The sequence below is a fragment of the Octopus sinensis genome, linkage group LG24 (genome assembly GCF_006345805.1).
Source record: "Octopus sinensis linkage group LG24, ASM634580v1, whole genome shotgun sequence".
In the NCBI taxonomy this organism is placed as follows: domain Eukaryota; kingdom Metazoa; phylum Mollusca; class Cephalopoda; order Octopoda; family Octopodidae; genus Octopus; species Octopus sinensis.
Genome location: NC_043020.1, coordinates 27711593 through 27736592, shown reverse-complemented (window position 1 = coordinate 27736592; position 25000 = coordinate 27711593). Strand labels below are relative to the sequence as shown.

Sequence of the window (25000 nt, the reverse complement as noted above, 5' to 3'; positions counted from 1 at the left end):
ACTCTCTCTCTCTCACACACACACACACATATACTCTCCCTTCTCTCTCTCTCTCACTCTCTCACACACATGTATATTACGGAGACGTACTTGCATTGCTAGATTAGGTGTGAAATCTTGTTGCTGCACGCCCAACACTTCTATAACAACTGTCATTTTTATTACTGCTATTACCACTAATACTACTTCTATAATGAAGATGACCTCTTGTACTACCGCTGCCGCCATCACCACGATTGATACTACAACAATAATAACAACTATTGGGTTGGTGCATAATTATTGCAGCTTTTTATTTCAGCAAATTTTATTCAACAAAAACGATAACAATATTTAACAAAAACATCTTTAAATGATGGTCTCACCGTCTGCCAAGCAAATGGGAAGCAGTAATTGAAGTAGATGGTGAATATGCTCCGGAATAATCATTTAAAGATATTTTTGTTACATGAATAAAAACATAACTATAGATAACTACAGACGGATTAAGTCGATTACATCGACCCAGTGCGAAACTGGTACTTTATTTATCGACCCCGAAAGGATGAAAGGCAAAGTCGACCTCGGCGGAATTTGAACTCAGAACGTAACGACAGACGAAATACCGCTAAGCATTTCGCCCGGCGCGCTAACGTTTCTGCCAGCTCACCGCCTTTGGTATGTCAATATATTTGAGAGAGGAAAATAGTTACCGAAACCTATGTGTTCGGCGATTTAGCTCTGTGATATTTTTAATAAAATATATTAATGGTCATTGTATAGCTACAATGTTTACTTAACAGATATATATATACATACTTACATGACACAAACACCGGTGTAAATAAATGTAAGATCTTGTCAGGTTTAATCTCGCTAAGATTTCAGTAAAACGAGTTAAACCGTTTTATTTGTGTTTATATCGTTCAGAGGAACAGATAAAGCTAAGTCTTTCGGAATCGCCCACTTTTCGGTTTCTCCCTTTGCCAATATTGCGTACAATATTGCACCGACTACACATATAGCGGCACACAAGGCCAACACAATCTGCCATTCTTGTTGTGTACCGTTTGGGGTGAGAGCTTTTGTAGTTAAGGAACTGATACCACCAGACGTTGTTGCGAAAGAATTAGCAATGCCAAATACAATCCCGGTATAACTTGGAGCAATATCATTGTTGTTGACGATAACACCACCACTGGAAAATGACAGAGTTATACCAATGAGAAACAGGAGCATAATTATTGGAATGGTTTGGTCGCATCTGAGGAATCCTACGGCAATCAATAGACATGCTGAAGCAATCAGCGCGAAGGTCTGGAATAAAACGCGAACAGAACGGGTTGACATATATTTCTTTAAACGTATAAAATCAGCCAAGTTCCCACACAGGGGTAGGGCAATGATTTGTCCAACCGAAGGAGCAGATGACATTAAACCATTAGAGGTCGTATTAACGTTTAAGGCTTCTTTCATATACAGAGGTAGCAACACCTGGAAAGACAAATCAGTCCAGCTATGAGCAAACCAAGCAATGCAAATGGCCCAAACTGCAGGCGAAGAAAGGAGTCGTTTCCATGGCACTGTTTTAACTACATTTTTACTTATTATTGTTCTGTTTAAATAAGAGAGTTCTTTTTCGCTAATGGTTGGATGGTCATCTGGAGTGTCATAAACAACATAAAGCCACACACAACTAAACACCAACGATAATACACCGAATACATAGAATATAGAACCCCATCCATTATCAAATCCATAAACACAAAGAAAACCTGATATTGAAAGTCCTACAATATTGCCTAGAATCTGACCTGCAAATGTAAGCCCAACCAATAAACTAATTTCTTGCGGAGGCGCCCAACGGCCATATAAAGACTGAATTGCTGGGACTATCGGTCCTGATAACAAACCTGTTAATATTCTGAAAACAAGCGTAATGTAACCACTAATTCGAGTTAAACATGGATGAAGAATGGTAAGAATGCCTGCTGAAATTATTGCACCTGCAACAACTCTTTTCCCACCGTATTTATCAGCCAATATACCACCTAGAATGTTTGTTATTACGTATCCATAGAAGTACCCAGCCAGCATGTTCGATTGTAACGTTTCGCTCCATTCGAATTCTCCTTTAAAATTTTGATTTATTGAATGATTACCTGAACCGGAACATTCTTGGTTGTTTGCAGTAATGCTAACTTCCTCGTTTGTACGATTGGGCGTTTTCAACATACACACAAATGCCATGCTTAGATCAACTCTCAATGTTTGCATAACGAGAAATGCTGCAGTAGAGGCATAACATAATCTCCAACGGCAAGAATAATAACGCTTAATCCAGCTGGTAAATTTAGACATTTTGTGTAAATTTCAATTTTTAACAATTTTCACAACCTTTTACTTGATCAGAATCTGAAAATATAATCGATGAAAGATGTAAGGCCAAGATACTTAAACGAATACTAACAGACACTTGTTGCGTTTGACTTCATTGCATAAAAGGAGTTTGGTCCCAAAAGTGTAACGCTATTGAAGCGTTATGTGTTCTTCCAAAATAATGAACAAAATATCTGCAGTTCAGTTATATTTCGCAGAACATCAGCACCATTTATTATCGATTAACAAGTATGTCATTTACCAATCAATATAAGACAAGTATCAATATATGTTATACGTTATAACAATCAATATAGGTTAGTTGTATTTCGTGTCTCCTTTACACAATCAAGAAATAAAAAAAACTGTGGAGGTGCGAAGTTGTGACAGTAAGTTACAGAGGACACACGTTCTGGTATTCTGTTACTGTCTGTAAAGCTTGGAAAATCTTCGCGCCTTGGAATTCCTCCTCTGTTAAATTCGAAGCTTTAGACATACCTAAGAACCAGTTGAGTCATTCCATGTAATTTGGTCTTCGTTTCCAGACTGTCGCAGAAACTGTGCCAAATGTTGGTGAACAGAATTGGTGAAGTTGGGAAATAAAATTCTTTGAGTATTTTTTTTCTCTCTCACACGTCTCGTTATGTTCTTACTTCAATCGATTGTGAATTCTCTGAATTTTGAAACCCTGTACAAATGAAGAAGAAAAAAATCAATATTAAATTATTAAAATCAATATCTATGTTTTTGCAGCATTTGGCTGCGAGTCTCTCCAGTGTATACTGGAGATCACCTTCTGATGAGCCTAGCAGCATCTATTCACGTGCAAATACAATTCAACCAATTCTGTACCCACTGATTATGGTACCATTTCCATAACAGCCGTTACATGTCAAATCCAATCTTACAGCCTTTACCGTATTCACAAAGCACCGAGTGGTGGTCATGAATGTCGGTATTTTGATACCCGGCGCGATTCATCGTGACACAGGTGACTCTTTTCCAATATTCAGATGGCTTCCAGTCTGCCATGACAGCTAACTTTTTTCTCAACTACAACTTTGATGTTTCTGCTCTTCAACACCGTTCATTGTTTACCAGAACATCGCGCTGTTTCTGGAAAATAAAAGGAGACATTAACATCGTCAAACGTCGCCAGAACATCCTGTAAACCGCATTCTCTTCGATAATCAAGCTTTTTGTATTTCTAGAGATGAAAAAGTCTTTCATTCAATATATGCTCTGTGCATATGTGTTCGGGTGTGAGTGAGAGAGAGAGAGATTGTGTGTGTGTATGAGAGAGAGATAGTTTGTGTGTGTGTGTGAGTGTGTGTATGCGTGCGCATCAGTGTGTATATGATTATATGCTTCGTAACGGGCTCTTGCCTTTCTCTTGTCTGTATGTGTATGAGTGTGAGTTCGCCAATTTGTGTGTACGCACGACAGCGTGCCGTGTGACCTCGTGTGTTTCCGTGTTGCCTACTTCCCTGCACTGCTCTCACTCTCTCTCCCTCTCTCTCTCTCTCTCTCTTTATCTATCTATCTATCTATCTATCTATCTATCTATCTATCTATCTATCTATCTATCTATCTATCTATCTATCTATCTATCTAGTATCTAGCTAGCTAGCTATCTATCTATCTATCTATCTATCTATCTATCTATCTATCTCTATATATGTATTTATATATAATACAAAATGGGACAAGAACGTAAAACATCCGGACGGTCATGTGATACATCTAATTATCATTTATTCCGCAGTCTTGAAAATCGGCAGCAAAAATATTAATTTTGTAGACTAGGTCAGAAGAGTACTGATGGAGTATTTTTCGTCAAGAAGAAGTGAATTTTGCGAGAGGAGCCTTGCAAGTCTACCAGATAGATGCAAAGAGCATTGTAGAAAATGTAGGAGAGTATATCTCAATTTTGAAAAATGAAAGTATTAAAATCTGCATTACTTATGGGATGACCCAATATATATATATATATATATATATATATATATATATATAGATATGTTTCTTTATTAGCCACACAGGGCTGCACACAGATAGAACAAATTACAAGGTAGAGCTTTTCTTTTGAAGGTATTAAAAAAAAAAAAAAAAAAAAAAAGGAAGGGGGAGGTTCGATCAAAAGGGATCGTAAAAGGAGAGAAGAGAGACAAAAAATAAGGGGGGTTAAAAAAAAAAAAAAAAGGGGGGGGGAGAGGAAAAAAAATGATCAATAGGGATCGTTATCACAGAAATGTCAATATGAAGTGTAAAGGGGAGGACAGGTGAGGTTTACCGTGGAAAGAAAAGCCTGCGGAAAAGACCACGGTAACCTCGGTCAATGAAGTCACATTTTATATTTCTTTTTTTTTTTTTTTTTTGCAAATAAGCAACTCTCTGTTTCGATTTCTGGGTCATAGGACTATGCTCAAGGTGGCTTCGTCATTCATACGTGCCATTCTTGCTACATTCACCCATCTTTTTTTAAAACATTCGCTAGACAAAACTTGCCTCTCTACTCTCACTTTCCTTTTCAAGTGGTACTTGAAGAAGTTGATGAGAGATTGACCAGAGAGGAAAGTGTTTGTCTCCAATCCTTTCAGACGCGTCCACCAGATACATTCTTTCGCCATAGCCACAAGGATGATGAAAATAGCTCTTCCTTCCCGTTTGAAGGAAGGAGGCGTGACAATATTGACGATAGACTCAGCTGATAAACCGACTCGTCCCACACGTGACAGCAGTTGTTCGACATAAGCCCACAGGTCGGAAATGTTGGACACTGAACGAGTGCGTGCAGAACGGTTTCGTCGCTCTGACCGCATCTCGGGCAGGTCGGCCCCGTGTTTCTCGAGCCGTGTCTGTAGAGCTTATCCCGAACGGGTAGCGCTTCTCGGTAGCACTGCCAGGCCAGGGATCTCTGGAAGTTGTCCATGGGCCCTGGCCCGAAAGTCGTCCTGAACAGGCGGGTGAGGTACTCCTCGTCGACGTCCAGGTTCGCCCCGAGCTCGTCGTCGTACCTCCCCTCCACTAAACCCCTATAGAATGCTTTGGTTGTGTTGAAGTCACTTAAGGTCGACCCAGGACGGCAGAGTTGCTTGAGAGCAACGCGACACTCGCGGTGCCATTCGCCCTTCCTCGGCCTCTTTTTGATCCACGACTGCAGTTCGGTCATGGAGACGAGCTGCGGGAAAGCGTGCCTCACAAACGGCGACCACCCCTGTTCACCGTCGTCTACATAGAGCCAGAGATGTCGCAGTCTCAGCGCGTGTCTGCGCATCATCAACCACGGCATGCCCAGCCCTCCTTTTAACGGGTGTTGACAGCAAATGGATCGCCTGACCATCGGGACGCATCCTTTCCACAAGAAGCGAAAGAGGATGCGTTGTAGTTTGGTGATGGTAGGGTCGGGACAAGGTACGACGGTCAGGCGGTAGTAGATGACGGACGCGATGTACGTGTTCGCCACCTCCGCTCGACCTTTTAGGGACAGTTTCCTCTCGGCCCATTGCCGGGCGAGAGTGACCACCCTACTCGTTATCTCGTTCCAGTTCTTCTCCACTTGGAGGTCCGGACCAAACCAGACCCCGAGCAACTCAACCGGGCCGTCGGTCCAGCGTCCCACGACGGAGGCGCTGGTGGACGGCATGGGCTTGCTTCTCCAGGTGCCTAGTCGCAAGCCCACTGACTTTTCCCGGTTGATTTTCGCTTCTGTCACGCTTCGTAGTTTTTCAGTGTCTCGCCGACCAGCTCGATGTGCTCGTGGCTAGACACTATGACGGTGACGTCGTCCGCGTATGCAGACACGCTCGTCCCGCATCCCAATTCTCGCGGGATGCCCCTTAGAGTCGCCAGCTTCCGCAGTAGTGGCTCAAGAGTCAATACGTATAGAAGCGCCGAGAGGGGGCATCCCTGACGGACCGAACGTGCAATGTCGAAAGGTCTCGATAGATGTCCATTTACGCGAATTACCGAACGGATGCCTCTGTACAAGGCAGCTATCCAGCCGCGGAAGACGGGACCGAAACCAGCCGCTCTCAGGACTGCCTCCAAGTATCGATGGTCTACCCTATCAAAGGCTTTCGATTGATCCAAGTTGATCAGGGCCCCACCCATGCCAGGTTCGTTAACTACCCTGTCTATGATGTAGCGCATCAGATGGAGGTTGTCATGGATGGTCCGGCCTGGCACGGCGCATGTTTGCGCCTTGTCGACCAGTTTCTCGATGACAAGCGCCAACCTCTTGGCTAGCACCTGGCCAAAATTTTCAAGTCTGCATTAAGCAGAGTGATGGGCCTAAAGTTATCTATTACATTTCCCTTGTTTAGATCTTTCTTCAGCAGTGTTACGGCTCCTCGGCTCACAAAACCAGGAATGCTCCCGTTTTGCTGCCAGTTGCAGTACACCGCCGCCAAGAGATCTCCAAACAAGTCTGGCATACAATTGTAAAGCTCGTAGGGTAGACCATCCAAACCCGGTGATTTGTTCCCTCGAGCATTCTGCCATCGCTTCCCGCACTTCCGCCGCCGTGATGGCACCTTCGCAGCACCCTGCCTTTCTTGTCGAGAGTCGTGGTAGGCTATGTAGGTAGGCACTGAAGTCCACCCTACGTTCTTGCCCTCCACTCGTTCCGAACAGTCGGGAAAAATGCTGCTGAAAGGCTCACACATTTACTTGGCTCGAGCAATTCGCGCCCCTGTTCATCTACCAGTGACCGAATGGTGGCTTTGTTGCCCTGTTGCGCCTCTGCCACCCGGGCCTCTCTCGCGGCTCCAACACCTTCGTTCCTTAGAGCACGCATCCTAGCTCTGACAGCACATCCTTCGTGTTTGGCGTTGAAGTGTTGGTCGAGGGCAACCTCGCCGCCAAAACGTCGGATGCGATGCCGCTTCTAATTGCCTCTTCTAGCTTCTTAACTAGCTCACCCTCTACTCTATTTCTATCTATGGCTAGTGCTTTGCTGTACCTAATCGCTTCTGCTTTTACTGCTCTCTTGAGGGCAAACCACCATTTGTTGTTGATGATGGCTCCCGTCAAAGCCCTCTTTACTAGTGTGCTAATCCGGTCTCTGAAAACTTGTCTCGATGGGAAAGACGCGTTTAGTTTCCAGTATCCGGGACCCTGCCTAAGTGTCTTACCTAAGTCTAGCGTACATGTCACAAGTTTGTGATCCGTGTAGCTGACTATGTGGAATTGTGGACATCCTATGCTATCTCTATCTACTGTCCTACACAGTATCCTATCTAGATACGATCTCGACGACCCGATGCGGTTGCTCCATGTCCACGTTGGCGCATTCGGGTGGTCTAGTCGAAACTGTCAGACAGTTGAAAGCGTCTGAGCAGGTCTCTGAGGCATTTGCATCCCCGTCTATTCCTATCTCTACCCACGTAGTCTACATGCGTGTCCAAGGTAGCATTCCAATCCCCCACTAAGAGTAAAGGACGAGACGTTCCCAAGAAAACTTCTAGACGTTGAAAGAAATCCGCCCGACCTGTTAAGGGCGGTGCGTAAACTGATACGAGCCGAAAAGCGCACCCATTGCTGCCGTCGACATCCAGGACGACCAGTCTACCCTCCGGGTCTACGAATATTGTCCTTACATTGAGATCCAGACTCTTGTGAAAAAGTACCGCGCGGCCACTACCGCCCATTCTCGGCAGACAGGGGGAAAAATAAATGTTGAACTGTCCGCCAAACATGGTCTTTAGGGCCGCGGATTGTGGAGTCTGGTCTCGCTTATGGCTATGATTTCTAACTTATGTGACTTTATGTCATTTAAGAGGTACCCTTGTTTCCAAGGGGACCCCAAGCCACGCGCATTTACACAACCAATCTTGATCATAGTTCTAATGAATTAGAATACAGAGGGTTACTTACTGCTCGAAAGTTTTTGCTTTCTCCTCCGTTGGTTTGTCCTCGAGAAGATCCCAGTACAGTTTCTTGTGAGATATTTTTGGCATTTACCACCGCACTGGGGAAAATGCCTTTGAGTGTGTGGTGCAGACTTTTGGAGATGTGTATTATTTTGATGTGGTCTGGTGGTGTTGTGTATGGGTGGTTGTTTGTTTTTATGTCATCTTCTGTTATGTTTGTTTTTGATTGGATGTATTCCATCAAATTTGTGTTTTTGGTGTCTATGGCTGTGAGCATGTTTGCTGTATATGTTTTTGTGGTGTTGGTGTGGCTGTTGTTTGCGTTGGGTTTTGAAATGTCTTCGGGAGATGTATTTCCCCCTGCTTTGTTCGTGTTTGCATTTGGTTTGGTTGTGTTTCTGCTCTTTATTTTCCTTCTTTTTGTAGCTATTTGCCATTCCTCACTGGTTTCGTCTTCCGACGAAATTTCTGAGGAATCAGAAGGGGGTAGGGGTATGTTGTGGGCTTCTATGTATGTCTGTGTAAGTGGTTGTGTTGTTGTTTTCGTTGTTGTTGGTTGTTGAGTGTTTGTGTGTGTTGAGTGCGGTATAAGGGATGGGGGATCAGTTTGTGTGTGTTTTCTTTGTTTTTCTGTTCCTTTGGGTTTTGCTGTTGATGTAGTGTTGGTATTTTTCAGGTGTCGAGTGGTTTTTGGTTGATGACGGATTAGCTTGGTGTGCTTCTCTTGTCGTCTTCTGTGTTGATGGTGGTGTGGGTAGTAGAGCTTTTTTTCCGGAGTGCTTTGGTTGTGGTAGTGGTTGTTGTTGTTGCTCTTGGTGTGCAGTGGTTGGGCACGTCTTTTTCAAGTGTGTTTCGCTTCCACACAAATAGCAGCGTGGTCGCCTGCCCTCTACCACTATATAGAGTTTGTAGCCTCCTGGCAGTTCTATAGCGGTGGGTATCTTCTCTCTTGCTGCTTCATCCAATTGAAGCAGGAATTCGATTGATTTGCCCACATAGTCTTTCTCTCCTAGAACCGCGATTTCCAGGATGTTTGTCTCTGACATTGTCTCTGACATTTCAAAGCAGATGGCAGAGACCACCCATTGTGTTTCGACATCAAATGGTATGTTTTTTATTTGGACTTTCGTGACCCTTTTGTTTAAATAGACTGGTATCATTACCAAGTCGTCCGAATGCAGCTCCAATGTGGAAAAACGTTTTGCTAAACTTTCGTTGAGGAAACGTACTTGGACTGTACCAAATTTGTTTCCCCAACTGATATATTCCTTGGAGTCCCATACAGGACGAAGGCATTTTCGATTTTTCCTGCGGTGCATTTTGTTCTTCTTGTTTTTGTTTATTACTTTATAAATTATTGTTTTTTTTTGCGTGTTTTCCACGATGTGTTGTGGAATATGAAGGTGCAATTTGTCTCCTTCTTTGGAGAAGAGTGCCTTTGTGCGGTTTATCTCTTGTGTGGTGAATGTTACAATTGTTTTTTTTGTTTTGTTACGTCCGCAAAATTCGTTTTGAATTTGGCAGTAGAAGTGTTAATTGTGGCAGTGTTAATTGAAGTCATGGTAGTGGTGTTGGTGTTGGCGGTATTAGCAGCAGAAGGCTTGGATGTAGCATTTGACGTCGTAGTAGTGGTGTTGGTGTTGGCGGTGTTGTCTTTGGTAGGCGGCTTTGTGCCAATTTCGTTGTTGTTGTTGTTGGTGGTGATGGTGGTGGTGCTGGCATTCATGTTTTCGTTTGTATTCATTTTTGAAATCCCTTTCTCTGTCCTTTATCATCAACAAGTGGTGTGGGGAGTGAGGGGAAATCTAAGTTAATGTCTTTGGTCGCGGCGATGGTGAATGCGACGTTAGATTTGTTGTTGTTGTTGTTGGTGGTGGTGATGGTGGTGACAGCGGTGTTCACGCTGCGATGTTTAGCAGCTAGTGGTAGCAATAGTGTTTTGCTACCGTTCTGCATGACTGGCGGGCTAGCCACGTGGTTTCTAGTTGCCATTTTCAAAATGAAAAATGGCTAAAAAACCCACGAAAGTTTTGAAAGTTTTTTTGTAATTTCGCCCATACAGGGGCGGAATTCTACGTGAATAATTCTCAGGTTTTTTAGTGAATGAATTTGCACAACGATTAAAACAAAATATTTGACAACAAGGAGTTTTAAACATGTAAAAGTGGCCAACTTACTTGGAGCCGATATGACTAGCGTCCGTCCATTGTGATGATAGGATCAGATATATATATATATAGATAGATAGATTGATAGATAGATAGATTGATAGATAGATAGATAGATAGATAGATAGATAGATAGATAGACAGATAGATAGATAGATAGAGATAGATAGATAGATAGATAGATAGACAGACAGACAGACAGACAGACAGACAGACAGACAGACAGACAGACAGATAGATAGATAGATAGATAGATAGACAGACAGACAGACAGACAGACAGACAGACAGACAGACAGATAGATAGATAGATAGATAGATAGATAGATAGATAGATAGATAGACAGATAGATAGACAGATAGACAGATAGATAGATAGATAGATAGATAGATAGATAGATAGATAGATAGATAGATAGATAGATAGATAGATAGATAGGTATGACATTGGTTCTGAGATAGATAGATAGATAGATAGATAGATAGATAGATAGATAGATAGATAGATAGATAGACAGACAGACAGACAGACAGACAGACAGATAGATAGATAGATAGATAGATAGATAGATAGATAGATAGATAGATAGATAGATAGATAACTTTCTTTTATTAGCCACACAGGGCTGAATACAGAGGGGACAAATACAAATGCAGAGCTTTTCTTTTCGAGGGTGGAAAAAAAATAAAAATGTAAGATTGCGATCAAAAGGGATCGAGAGGAGGAAAAAAAAAGGAAAAAAAAAGAAAAATGTGTATCACAGAAATAATGGTGTAAACATTGGTATAACAAGATTGGGTTCATCCGTGGGAAGAAAAGCCTACAGAAAAGACCACGGGAACCCCAGTCAAGGAGGAAATAAACACATGAGGTCAAAAATGCTCTCTTTCTTTCTTTTTTACGATCTACAGGATCATGCTCAAAATGGTTTCGTTACTAGCACGCACCATCTTTGCAACATTCACCCATCTTTTTTTGAATCTTTCGCGAGACAAAACTTCCCTCTCCATTCTCACCTTCCTTTTCAAGTGGTACTTGAAAAAGTTGATGAGCGATTGGCCAGAGAGGTAAGTGTTTGTCTCTAATCCTTTCGCTCGAGTCCACCACACACATTCTTTCACCATGGCCACCAGTACGATGAAAACTGCCTTGCCTTCCCGGTTGAGGGAAGGGGGCGGAGCAATTCTCACGATAGACTCGGCCGATAGGCGGATTCGTCCCACACGTGACAGCAGCCGTTCGGCATAAGCCCACAGGTCGGAAATGGTTGGACATTGCACGAGTGCGTGCAGAACGGTTTCGTCGCTCTGACCGCATCTCGGGCAAGTCGGTCCAGTGTGTCTGGAACCGTGTCTGTAGAGCTTATCCCGAACAGGTAATGCTTCTCGATAGCACTGCCAGGCCAGGGATCTTTGGTGATTGTTCATAGGTCCCGGCCCGAAAGTTGTCCTGAACAGGCGGGTCAGGTGTTCCTCGTCGACGCCCAGACTCTGCCCGAGTTCGTCGTCGCACCTCCCCTCCACTAATCCTCTATAGAATGCCTTTGTTGTGATGGAGTCGCACAAGTTCGATCCCGGACGGCAGAGTTGCTTGAGAGCAACGCGACACTCGCGGTGCCATTCGCCTAGCTCGGTCTCTGCTTGATCCATGACTGTAGTTCGTCCAAGGAGACGAGCTGCGGGAAAGCGCGCCGCACAAAAGGCGACCACCCCTGTTCACCGTTGTCTATGAAGCGCCGGAGATGTCGCAGTCTCAGCGCATGTCTGCGCATCATCAACCACGGCATGCCCAGCCCTCCATTTAGCGGGTGTTGGCAGCAAATGGATCGCCTAACCATCGGAACGTTTCCCTTCCACAAGAAGCGGAAGAGTATGCGTTCCAGTTTGGTGATGGTAGGGTCGGGACAAGGCACGACGGTCAGACGATACTCGATGACGGATGCGATGTACGCGTTCGCCACCTCCGCCCGACCTTTTAGGGATAGCTTTCTCTCAGTCCATTTCTGGGTGAGAGTAGCCACCCTAGTCGTTATCTCGCGCCCCAGTTCTTCTCCATTTGGAGGTCCGGACCGAACCAGACCCCGAGCAATTTAACCGGTCCGTCCGTCCAGCGTCCCACGATGGAGACGCTGTTGGACGGCATGGGCTTGCTTCTCCAGGTGCCGAGCCGCAAGCCCACTGACTTTTCCCGGTTAATTTTTGCTCCCGTTACCGCTTCGTATTCTTTCAGTGTCTCGCCGACCAGCTCGATGTGCTCGTAGCTCGACACTATGACGGTGACGTCATCCGCGTATGCAGACACGCTCCTCCCGCATCCCAGCTCTCGTGGGATGCCCCTCAGCGTCGCCAGTTTCCGTAGTAGTGGCTCAAGAGTCAGTACATACAGCAGCGATGAGAGGGGGCATCCCTGACGAACCGAACGCATGATGTTAAAAGGTCTGGATAGATGACCATTTACGCGAACTACTGAGCGGATGCCGCTGTATAAGGCAGCGATCCAACCGCGGAAAACTGGACCGAAACCAGCCGCTTTGAGGACAGCCTCCAAGTAGTGATGGTCTACCCTATCGAAGGCTTTTGATTGATCCAAATTGATCAGCGCCCCACCCATGCCAGGATTTTTAACTACCCTGTCTATGATGTAGCGCATCAGATGGAGGTTGTCATGAATACTTCTACCCGGCACGGCGCATGTTTGCGCCTTGTCGATTAGTTTCTTGATGACAAGCGCCAACCTCTCGGCTAACACCTTGGCCAAAATTTTCAAATCTGCGTTGAGCAGAGTGATGGGCCTGAAATTATCTATGACGTCCCCCTTGTTTGGGTCTTTCTTGATCAGTGCCACTGCTCCTCGCTTTACAAAAGCAGGAATACTCCCGTTCTGCTGCCAGTTGCAGTAGACAGCTGCCAAGACGCCTCCAAACAAGTCTGGCATATGAAAATAAAATTCGTAGGGCAGACCATCCAAGCCTGGTGACTTGTCTCTCGCGCAGCCTACCATCGCATCCTGTACATCCGCAGCTGTGATAGGCTTTTCACAAGACTCCACCTCCCTTGCTGAGAGTCGTGGCAAGGCATGCAGGTAGGCACTAAAGTCCACTCTGCTTTCTGACTCACCACTTGTCCCAAACAGTTGGGTGAAGTGTTGTGAAAAAACCCCACACATCCTTTTAGGCTCGAGCAATTCGCGCCCCTGTTCATCTATAAGAGACTTGATGGTGGCTCTGTTGCCTCGTTGCGTCTCCACCACTCGGGCCTCTTGGGCGGCTCCAACTCCTTCGTTCCTCAGAGCACGCATCCTAGCTCTGACAACGCATCCCTCGTGTTTGGCGTTGAGGTGTTGGTCGAGGGCCAATCTCGCCGCCAGTACGTTGGACGCGATGCCAGTTCTAAGTGCCTCTTCTAAAACCTTAACTAATTCTCCCTCTATTCTATTTCGGTCTAATGCTAAGGCTCTACTGTATCTGACTGATTCTGCTTTAATCGCTTTTTTTAGGGCATACCACCATCTGTTGTTGATGATGGTACCCGTCAAAGCTCTCTTAACTAATGTGCTGATCCGGTCCCTGTAAACCTGTCGTGCTGTAAAAGACGCGTTCAGTTTCCAGTAACCAGGACCCTGCCTATGTGTCTTATCTAAGTCAAGTGTACAAGTCACAAACTTGTGATCTGTGTAACTGACTATATGAAATTGTGGACAACCTACACTATTTTTATCTATTGTCCTACAGAATACTCTATCTAAGTATGATCTGGACGACCCGATGCGGTTACTCCATGTCCACATTGGCACATTCGGGTGGTCCAGTCGGTACCTGTCAGACAGTTGGAAACGTCTGAGCAGGTCTTTGAGGCATTTGCATCCCCTTCTATTGCTATCTCTGCCCACGTAGTCTAGATGCGTGTCCAGGGTGGCATTCCAATCCCCCACTAAAAGTAAAGGACGAGACGTTCCCATGAAAGACTCTAGACGTCGAAAGAAATCTGGTCGGCCTGTTGTTAAGACGGAGCATAAACTGCTATCAGTCGAAAAGCACACTCATTGCTGCCATCGACATCCAAAACGACCAGCCTACCCTCCGGGTCTAGGAAATTTGCTCTTACTTTGAGATCCAGACTCTTCCGGATAAGCACCGCGGTGCCACCTCCGCCCATTCTCGGTAGACACGGAGAAAAATAAATGTTGAAATGTGTACCGAAAATGTGCTGGAGTGCCCGCAAGCTGTGGAGTCTGGTCTCACTGATGGCTATGATATTCAGATTTAGTGACTTGATGTCATTTAACAGGTAGCCTTGTTTCCAAGGCGACCCCAAGCCACGTACATTTATACTACCTATTCTGAGCATGTTCCGATAAAAGTGCAAAAAAGGAAAAGGAGAGAGAAAAGGTTACTTGTTTTTCGAAAGTTCTTTGTCTTTCACCTCACGGTCTTCTTCTATGAGGCTTTTATACAGTTTTTTCGATGAGTACTTTTGAAATCTCCCTACTGCATCAGGGTAAAGAGATTTCAGGGTGCTGTATGTGTTCTGTGTCACGTGTATTATTTTAATGTGTGTGTGGTGGTGTTGTATGTGGGTGGTTACTTGTTTTTATGTCGTTTTCAGTAATGTAGTGTTTGACCTAATGTGTTCCATTAGGTCGTGGTTGTTTGTGTTTATGGCTGTCAACATTTTTGGGGGGTTTGATGATGGTGTGTTTGTGTTGATGTGTGTGTTTTCTGTGGATGTTTTTGTTTCGGGAGTGGTGTATCTTCCCGCTTTGTTTGTTATTTTTTCTTTTCTTTTTTTCCCCTTTTTCTTCTCCCCCCTGTGGCTATTTGCCAATCTTCCGTGTCTTCTTCGTCTAATGACAGATCAGACGAATCGGAGTCTGGAAGAGGGAAAGAATTGGGGTCTATTGTCGACTGTGTTGGTTTTGTTGTTGGTGTTGGTTGGTGAGCGTTTGGTTGTGGTGTATGCGGTTTTGGATGTGGGGTTGGGTTTGGGTTTTTGTGTTTGAGTGATTGTGGGTATTGTTGTGTTGTTTAGGGTGTCAATTTTGTGGGGATTTGGAGTTGTAATTGTTTCTTCATTTTTGCTGGGTGTCTTTTTGGCAGATGTCCTTGGTTTGGGAGTTGGTATATTCTTGGTTGTTGTTGTTGGTGATGCTGCTTCTGTTCTTGGTGCTGCAGTTGGTGTGGTTGTTTGTTTGGTGAGGTTTGTTCCTGCAAAAAGTGGTGTGGGTAGTAAACCTTGTTTATTTGTTTTTGTTTCCGGCTGCTGTTGTTGTTGCTGTTGTTTTCTTGCGGCAGATTTGCAGTCTTTTTTGAGGTGTTGCTCACTGCCGCATATGTAGCAACGTGGTCTTCTGCCATCGACGACCACATATAACTTGTGGTCGTCTGATACACATATCTGGGTGGGTATTTTTTTTATATCCTCATGATGTATATGTAGAAGAAATTCTATTTTTTGTCCCACCCAGTTTTTATGCTCTGTGACTGTGGTTTCCAAAATAGTATAATTCGCCATTTTTACGCATAAGGCCTTTACAAGCCATAGACTATTGGCTATTTTGGGGACATTGTTTAGAGTGATCTTAGTCACTTTCTGTCCCCGATAGCTTGGTGTAAGTTGGAGTTCATCTGAGTGAAGAGTTAGCGTTGAGAAATGTCTAGCTAACTCTTCGGTGTAGAAAACAACTTGTATGTGGGCAAATTTGTTCCACCAGGTTACATATTCTTTGTGATCCCAGATGGGTTTCAAGCACTTCTCTATTTTGCTTGTGTTGGCCTTCTCTGGGATTTTTGTTTTTTTGTTAACTATTTTATAAATGATTGTTCGTCTTTTTTCATTTTCCAAAATATCTTCTGGTGTTTATTTTTACTATACCTTCTGATTCTGTTATTTTGATGTTCGTGTCCTGTATTTGTTGAGCCGTAAAGTATATTGTTGTTTTTTTTTCTTTAATCGCCTCAGCGAAATTTGTTGTTGTTTTGTTATTGTTGTTGCTTGTGGTGATGTTGTTGTTGGCTGCAGTTTGTAAAATTGGTGTGTTTGGTTCGATCGTGCTAGTAGGAAGGGGTGGAAAATTGCCTGCGTACTTTAGTCCTGCACTAGGGCAAAATTCGACATTTCGTTTGCTTGTCGTCGTTATTTTTTCACTTGTTGGTGATGGAGTGAGCAGTGGTTGAAGGGAATTGTTGTTGTCGTCGTTGTTGTTGTTGTTATTGTCGTTCTTGGTGACGGCGGTGGTGTTGGTAGTATTAGTAGCATTGACGGCACGGTCTTTGGTGGCGGTGATGGTGATGTTGTTATTGGTGGCGATATCTTTAGTAGGGATAGCAGTTTTAGTAGCAGATTCTGCCATGGTGTTGGTGGTGGTGGTGGACTCACTGATGGTGTTGACGGTGCTTGGCCTTGCGACCTTTGTTTTGTATTTGTTGCTGTTGGTGGTGGTGGAGTTGTCAGGTTCGGCGTATGCTAACAGAGCATCCTGTTTTTCTGTTTCTGCGTCACGCTTCACTTGCAACTCAGCCTCGTGGTGGCCAGTGGCCATTTTGGAAATAAAATGGCTAAATGAAACCACGAAGGCTATGAGAATTTTTTCTTTTAAATTTTGCCCACAAGGGGCAAAATTTTGTGTCGATATTTATCAAAGGTTTACAGTGGATGTTGTTGCACAACTTTTAAGCACAAAATGTTTGTCAATATACACTTTTAAATGGTCAAAATAAATGATTACCTTCGGAGCTGAAACGACATCACATCCGTCAGAGATGATAGATAGATAGATAGATAGATAGATAGATAGATAGATAGATAGATAGATAGATAGATAGATAGACAGACAGACAGACAGATAGATAGATAGATAGATAGATAGATAGATAGATAGATAGATAGATAGATAGATAGATAGATAGATAGATAGATAGGTAGATAGATAGATAGATAGATAGATAGATATAGATAGATAGATAGATAGATAGATAGTTAGATAGATAGTTAGATAGATAGATAGATAGATAGATAGATAGATAGAAGATAGATAGATAGATAGATAGATAGATAGATAGATAGATAGATTAGATAGATAGATAGATATAGATATAAATATATATACACACATACATACATATATGGACGTCGGGCTTTCACACAGTTTTCATCAACCAAATTCACTCATAAGAAATTGGCCTGTCCGGGTCTGTACAAAAATTACACTTGCCCAGGTTGCCGCACGGTGGCGCTAAACCCAAGACCACATGGTTGTAAAGCGAGCTCCTCAGCCACGCAATTATGCCTTAGGCTTGTATCTTTTTCCGACTCTTTTTTTCTTTGACTTTGTCTCCTGGCTCCATCGAACAGTTATTGCTTTCTCCCATCGAAGAATTACCTGCCTTTATTCTGACAGCGCAACCTTTCAATTTCAAGATGTATTCGGGACTTCCACGTTTGTGTCCCGATTCCCTTCATCATACCCCAAGAGGTGATTATTTTGAATCAATAGCAACCGAAAACACGTGAAAAAATAATTCTAAAATGTACAGGACGTGCGAATTAATTTTGACGATTGTTTGTATCTGTTTTGTTCTTTTCAGGAACGGAATTATATCCTGATAAACATTCAACGGTGTTGGAGAGAATAAACATAAAATTTGTAGTTGATAAAAAAATAATAAGCTGACATGGAGGACTGGAAACCGTCTGAATAATAGAAAAGAGTTACCTGTATTATGAGGACTCGCGCCGGGTAATCAAAATGCTGGCATCATGACTACTGCTCAATGCTCCGTGGACACTGTTAAGACTGTAAGACGTGATATGGACAGCAACGGACACTGCGAAACGGTGGCCAACAAGAAGGAACATATCAGGCGTTCTGAATGCGTCCACACGTCTTGGGATCCTGGAGTTAGACACTATCTTGCTCAGAGAAATGAAAGGCAAGATAATCATTGAATATTTGAAGCGCCTCAAACTTCTCTTGAAATAAAAACTCAACTCAAGGAACCTTGTGACTGCTACCAACACATGGGCTGTTGCTGAAGTGTGTTACAGAGCACCCATCCTGAAATGGACACAAGCGGAGATTAACCAATTCGATTGCACTACACGAAAGACCATAACAATATATATTTCTCTACTACCCACAAGGGGCTAAACATAGAGGGGACAAACAAGGACAGTCAAACGGATTAAGCCGATGACATCGACCCCAGTGAGAAACTGGTACTTTATCTAATCGACCCCGAAAGGATGAAAGGCAAAGTCGACCTCGGCGGAATTGGAACTCAGAACGTAATGGCAGACGAAATACCGCAAAGCATTTCGCCCGGCGTGCTAACGTTTCTGCTAGCTCGCCGCCTTTACATAACAATATATGGTACCCTCCACCCTAAGGCGAACGTACACAGGCTTTACATGAACACGTGTAAAAGTGGATGTGGGCTGACTAGCGTATGGAGGTGCATTAAGAGTGAAATAAGAAACATGGCAGAATATTTTGTAAACAGCAAACGTGACCTGCTACAGTATACGGATGATGTAGACGGATTTACCAAAAATGAACTTGAGAGTTCTTGTGAATTCCGATCAGGAATAGCCAACGAGAAAGAAGGAAATCTACTAGGCATGGAATTACATGGTCAGTTCCACCGTGAAACTAACAACTTAAAAGAACATGAAGCATCATGGAGGTGACTCGGCAAGGTTGACCTAAAAAAGAATACTGAAAAAGCCTAATCATGGCCACCCAGGACCAGACATTGAACACGAGCTCAGTGAAAAGGGATATATACCAGACAAATGCAACGAACCTCTGCAGCATGTGCGGGAAGACGATTCGAAAGCATGTCTCACATTATTAGTGCTTGTGAAAGTCTTGCGCAGAAAGAGTACAAGCACAGACACCAGGTAGCCCCAAAATCTTCCCCGACTACCATGCCGGAAGTATGGATGCGAGGTAAAAGGGTGCTTAGTACCAACATACACCGGGAAAGGTAATGGGCGAAAAGGGGAAGGCAAAAATCCTCAGGGACTTTGACTTCCAGACAGACAACGTGTTAGATCACCGAAGGCCGGATATAGTAATCTTTAGGAGGGACAAACAAGAATACCAAATAATCGACGTAGCAGTGGCAGGAGATCAACATACTATCATGAAAGAGAAAAGATTGATAAATATAGAGACTTGAGAATTGAGATTGTCAAGATGTGGCAGCTGCGAGAGAAAAACATAAAGGTTGTCCCTGTTGTCATCGGAGCATTGGGTTCAATACCACCCAACCTAAGGAAACATATGGAAACATTAGAAATACCCTACAATCTAAGTGTATTGAAAAAATTGGCATTACTTGGAACTGCACTGATATTGAGTAAAGTACTGTTTCTCTGAGGTCGTTGTTGTGACTTGACAGAGAGTACCGACTCCCGGTAGACACAATATTTAACAAGAGGCAGTTAAGGAACCCAGAGACAGATCCTAGAATACACAGTCCATCAAGGGCATGTGTCTTCATTCTTCTGCCACATCTCGGTCAATAGCCATCTACTTATCGTAGGCCCGTTCACTCGCACCGTATTTGTCATTCACATACAATTTTCAAGAGACTTATTGAAAGACAGTATCTCCCTGTCCACTCCCTTTTTCCTCTGATACTTCTACTTAAGAATTTTATAAGGATTTGATTGACGAAAAATTGTCTCTCAACAGCGCATTCATACTCGTCAACCGTACCAAATTTCTTCACTATTGCCACCTGTCAGAGGAAAAGTGGGTCAGAGGAAAAGTGGGTCTTAAGGGAGGAAATGGTATAATATTTTTCAGGGTGTTTGTTAGTGTGTTTATTATTTATAATACAAAAAAGATGAAAAGGCCGGAATAAACCCGGAAATATAACAGTAAAGAAAGAGTAGTAGGGTGAGAAGTAAATAATAGGAGAGAAGCAGCTGTGGAAGTTTGTCCACATTGTCCTCCTGTGATTTTTGTATGATTGACCGTTGAGTTAATCATAGAATAATAAATATATTAATAACATGAAAGCTTTATTGGTCAAGAAATATTTATTGGTTTATTATTTTCAGTTGAGGGACAAAAGCACTCATGCAGACAGATATTAGATGGACGTGAGTTCATTTTGAAATGGTTAGTAAAGTTCTCAACAGCAATATGCATATAAAAACGTTTCATATTAATGGAAAGAAAGCGAGACAAAGGTTCTCTGATGAGGACACTTCAAGGCCGAAACACTGGTCCCACAACTATATTTCAAACGGTAAGCAACTATTCAATTGTCTATGCTTTGAAATTACTTCTTCTTATTATTCAAAATTGCTAACAATTTCATTGACCCACTCTGACAGTCAAAGAAGGTTTTAATATGTCGAGTTGTTACTTTGTCCGACGTTCAGTGCATCACATGCTCACACCGTTCGCATATGCATGTATATGCAAACGTACGCAATCTTGAAAGTCTATAAACAATGAGGAAATTCAGATCCGAAAGAGAAATAATGCAAGTAACATACTGTGGAGACCTTCGCTGTGGAACTTGTGAAACAATTGAAGAAGAAAGGACAAAAAAATTCAAGATTATGAAGGAATTAAAGGTTAATGCAACTATGACTTGTAAGACAAAAAATCACATTAACTGCACCACAAACAGTGAGTCCAATAAAAATTACGTCGGCCAAACCGGGTCGAAATTAATACAACGCTCAGGGTACATAAACATCAAATCAAAATTTCATCTCTTAGAAATATGAAGTGAACATGCATTAATAATTATGTGTACGAATAGAAAATACACATTTTTTTTTTCAAAGTAAAGGAAAAAGAAGATGAGTTACTGCGAAAGGCAAAAGGAAAATACTTTAGATGTTTAAATGATGAACAAAACTTGAAATAGCACCGTTACTAGAAATATCTTCCACTTTATGGATAACCCCCAACGTTCAAGAGAAAATACACGGTGAAAGTGTAGATGCACAAAACGAAAAGTTCGATCCTGAAAAGTTCGTGTCATTCTGATTTTTAAAAAATGTTTTTTTATATAAAATATATTTTATGAAAATTTTTCTTCAAATTTGATTGCATCGATAATTTTGTTCCCCCATCACCGCTTGACAATAAGTGGTGGTGTCTATACGTCCCCGTAACTTAGCGGTTCAGCAAAGAGATAAAACAAGTAGGATGCCTTATACAGATAAAAAAGTACAAACATTCTTCAAGGCACTGCCACAGCATGGCCGCAGTCTAATGACTGAAACAATTAAGAGACTAAACAATTAAGGTGTTATTTCTATTGAACTATATAAATGCACTTTCATATTTATGGGAACATTTCAACATGAGATTGGTTCTAGAATTTTAGAATTTTAATCTTGAAGTAATTATATAATAGATTTTTCTGGACAAGAATCACATTTAAAAATATGAGTATTATTCAATGGAGCGTAACTCATATTGGACCACTCTGTATCTTAATTAATCTTCCTCTCTTTCAAATTCCAATTACAATTACTAAGGTTCGTGGAATTACGTGTTCTTCTAAACTTAAATGAAGAAGAAAGGTTATAAAATCTAGATTGCCAAATTGTAAATAGATTGATAGATAAATAGATGTGACAGAGAGAAAGACAGAGAGAGATCGGGAAAGGAAGCGAAAGATGTATATACAGCAATATTATTTTCTGATTTTGTACTTAAAATGTAGTAGTATATAATTCTATGTTAATTTTATAGCTACAATTTTTATGAAATTTTTATGTGTGTATGTATAACATACTTACACACATACCTACATACACACTTACATACACACATGTATACATACATATATTACGGAATCACTGAAATAAAGAGAACTATGCATTCTAGTTGATAATGTGTTTGGTTCTGCTAAAATTTCAGTAAGCTAGTTAAGCCGATTCATTGGTGTTCATGTCATTAAGGGGAACAGATGGCCCAGGGTCTTCCGAAATCGCCCAATCTTGAATTTCTCCTCTTGCTAATATTGCATATAATATTGTACCAACAACACATATAGCAGCACACAAAGCAAACACGATCTGCCATTCTTCTTGTGTACCGTTTGGGGTGAGAGCTTTTGCAGATAAGGGAGAAATACTTCCCGAGGTTGCTGCGATTGTATTTGCAATTCCAAATATAATACCAGCATAACTTGGAGCAATATCATTGTTGTTGACAAGAACACCACCACTGGAAAATGATAGAGTTATACCAATGAGAAACAATAAGATAGTTATTAGAATGGTTTGGTCACATCTGAGGAATCCTATGACTATCAACAGACATGCTGAAGCAATCAGCGCAAAGGTTTGGAATAAAATGCGAACACAACGAGTTGATATGTATTTCTTTAAACGTACAAAATCAGCTAACTTGCCGCACAGTGGTAGTGCAATGATTTGTCCAACCGAAGGAGCAGATGACATTAAACCATTAGAGGTCGTATTAACGTTTAAGGCTTCTTTCATATAAAGGGGTAGCAACACCTGGAAAGACAAACCAGTCCAACTTTTAGCAAACCAGCCAATGCTAATGGCCCATACAGCAGGAGAAGAAATTAGTCGTCTCCATGGTACATTTTTCACCACTTTTTTACTTATTATAGTTTTGTTTAAATAAGAACGTTCTTTTTCGCTAATGGTTGGATGGGCATCTGGAGTATCGTAGACAATATAAAACCACACACAACTAAACACCAACGATAATCCACCAAATATATAAAATATAGAACCCCATCCATTGTCAAATCCATAAAGACAAAGATAACCTGATATTGAAAGTCCTACAATATTACCTAAATACAGACCAGCGAATGTAAGCCCAACCAACGAACCAATTTCTTGCGGAGGCGCCCAACGTCCATATAAGGATTGAAACGCTGGGTATATTGGTCCTGATGCCATACCTGTTAATATCCTTAGAACGAGGGTCAAGTAACCACTAATTCGAGACAGACTTGGGTGAAGAATGGTCAGAATGGATGCTGAGAATATTGAACCTCCGACAACTCTTTTCGCACCGTATTTATCGGCCAATAAACCACCCAAATAATTAGTTGCTATATATCCATAGAAGTACCCAGCCAGTATGTTCGATTGTAACGTGTCGCTCCATTCAAACTCTCCTTCATAGTTTTCGATCATTGAACGGTTATCGAATCCGGAACAATGTTGGTTGTTTGTAGTAACGTTAACTTCTTCGCTCGTACGATTCGGGGTTTTCAACATACAAACAAACGCCATACTTATATCGACTCTTAATGTTTGCATAACAAGAGAAGCTATTGCACAAATATAGCATAATCTCCATCGACACGAGCAATAGCGCTGAATACAATTCGTAAATCGAGACATTGTTGTATCTTTTCCACGGATCCTCACGAGGTCTTGGTTGAGGTTTCGAATCTGAAAGGATATCAATTCCTGAGTGGTGTACGTTCTGTCTGCTGAAATAAACCCTGAAAGGTAGCGTTCGACAATTAACAAATTATTTCATTGATTTGGTCACCTTGATCTATTTAAAAATAATTTCATTATATAAAAGATGTTTGCTTGATCTCTAAATTATATTTTCTTCACAGAATATGTTCTTCCAAAACTATGGTCAGAATCTCTTTGGTACAGTTATATTTCGCAGTCATTTCGCTCTATTTTCAATCGATAAACACGCCTGCCATTTACCACTCAATGTAAAGACACGTATCGATATGCTAGAGTTGGTGTTCCTTTCTGCCTTAATTTCACATTAAAATCATCGGATCAAGACAAAAATGTAATAAGGTAAATTAATAGGTTCATGGATTTTTTTGTGCGCTGTAATTTTATAGAAAATCCAAAAATGGAACTTCCTAATTCCTTTTCTGTCCACCGTTTATCTGAAGCTTTACACTTACCAAAACAAAAAAAAAATGCTGATTCATTTCCTGTGTAATTTACTCTTTGTTTCAAAAGAGTGGCGAAAAGTGAAGATCCATCTTTAGAAAATTTTCGTTCACTGATAAATGTCGGTGGACGGAATGGGTGAAACTAAGGAAAACGTTTTTCTCCAGTGTTACTTTACGTCTTTTAAAATGTCTTCTGTTCAGGCAAAAATCTATCGATTGTGCATTCACTGACTTGCATGGCCCTGTGTCAATATAAGGAATCGATATTAACTCATTTGTTTATATATATATATATTATATATATATATATATGTATATATATATATATATATATATATATATAATATATATATATATATATATATATATATATTATATATATATATATATATATATATATATATATTATCGCAGTTTAGAAGCTTTGAGTGGCATGCAAAAAGTCGTATTTACCAGTGGAACTGGTAGAGAGTGCAATAAATTGTAGTATATTAATGTTGGGTTTAATGGATTTATACACACACACACACACACACACACACACATATATATATATATAGATATATATATATATATATATATATATATATGTATATATATATATAAAGGGAAAGTTTACGAGAATAAACAAAAGACGAAGGCAGGTGGAGTACAAACAAACAAATGTATTAGTATGGCGCTGAGGAATAGAAATAGAACAAGTC

General features: G+C 41.8%; 2 protein-coding genes across 5 annotated transcripts in view; both read right to left on the bottom strand.

The window, feature by feature from the left end:
- Nucleotides 1-171: 171 nt before the first annotated feature.
- Nucleotides 172-25000, bottom strand: part of LOC115224008 (uncharacterized transporter slc-17.2-like) — a 35280-nt gene continuing 10451 nt past the window's right edge. The window contains exons 2-5 of one of the 4 annotated variants that reach the window (XM_036512833.1): nt 24306-24538; nt 3182-3474; nt 2857-3046; nt 172-2394 (exon numbers count right to left, since the gene is read on the bottom strand). In XM_036512833.1, coding sequence (XP_036368726.1) covers nt 877-2340 — 1464 coding nt within the window. In that variant the 5' untranslated portion in view covers nt 2341-2394; nt 2857-3046; nt 3182-3474; nt 24306-24538 and the 3' untranslated portion in view covers nt 172-876. The remainder of the gene's footprint in view (nt 2395-2856; nt 3047-3181; nt 3475-24305; nt 24539-25000) is intronic. The other 3 variants (XM_036512834.1, XM_029794794.2, XM_036512835.1) reach the window with 3 other exon arrangements.
- LOC115223788 (uncharacterized transporter slc-17.2-like) lies at nt 22036-24196 on the bottom strand. The gene has a single exon (XM_029794454.2). It carries the CDS (start codon nt 23764-23766, stop codon nt 22303-22305), a length of 1464 nt encoding a protein of 487 aa, XP_029650314.1. The 5' UTR covers nt 23767-24196; the 3' UTR covers nt 22036-22302.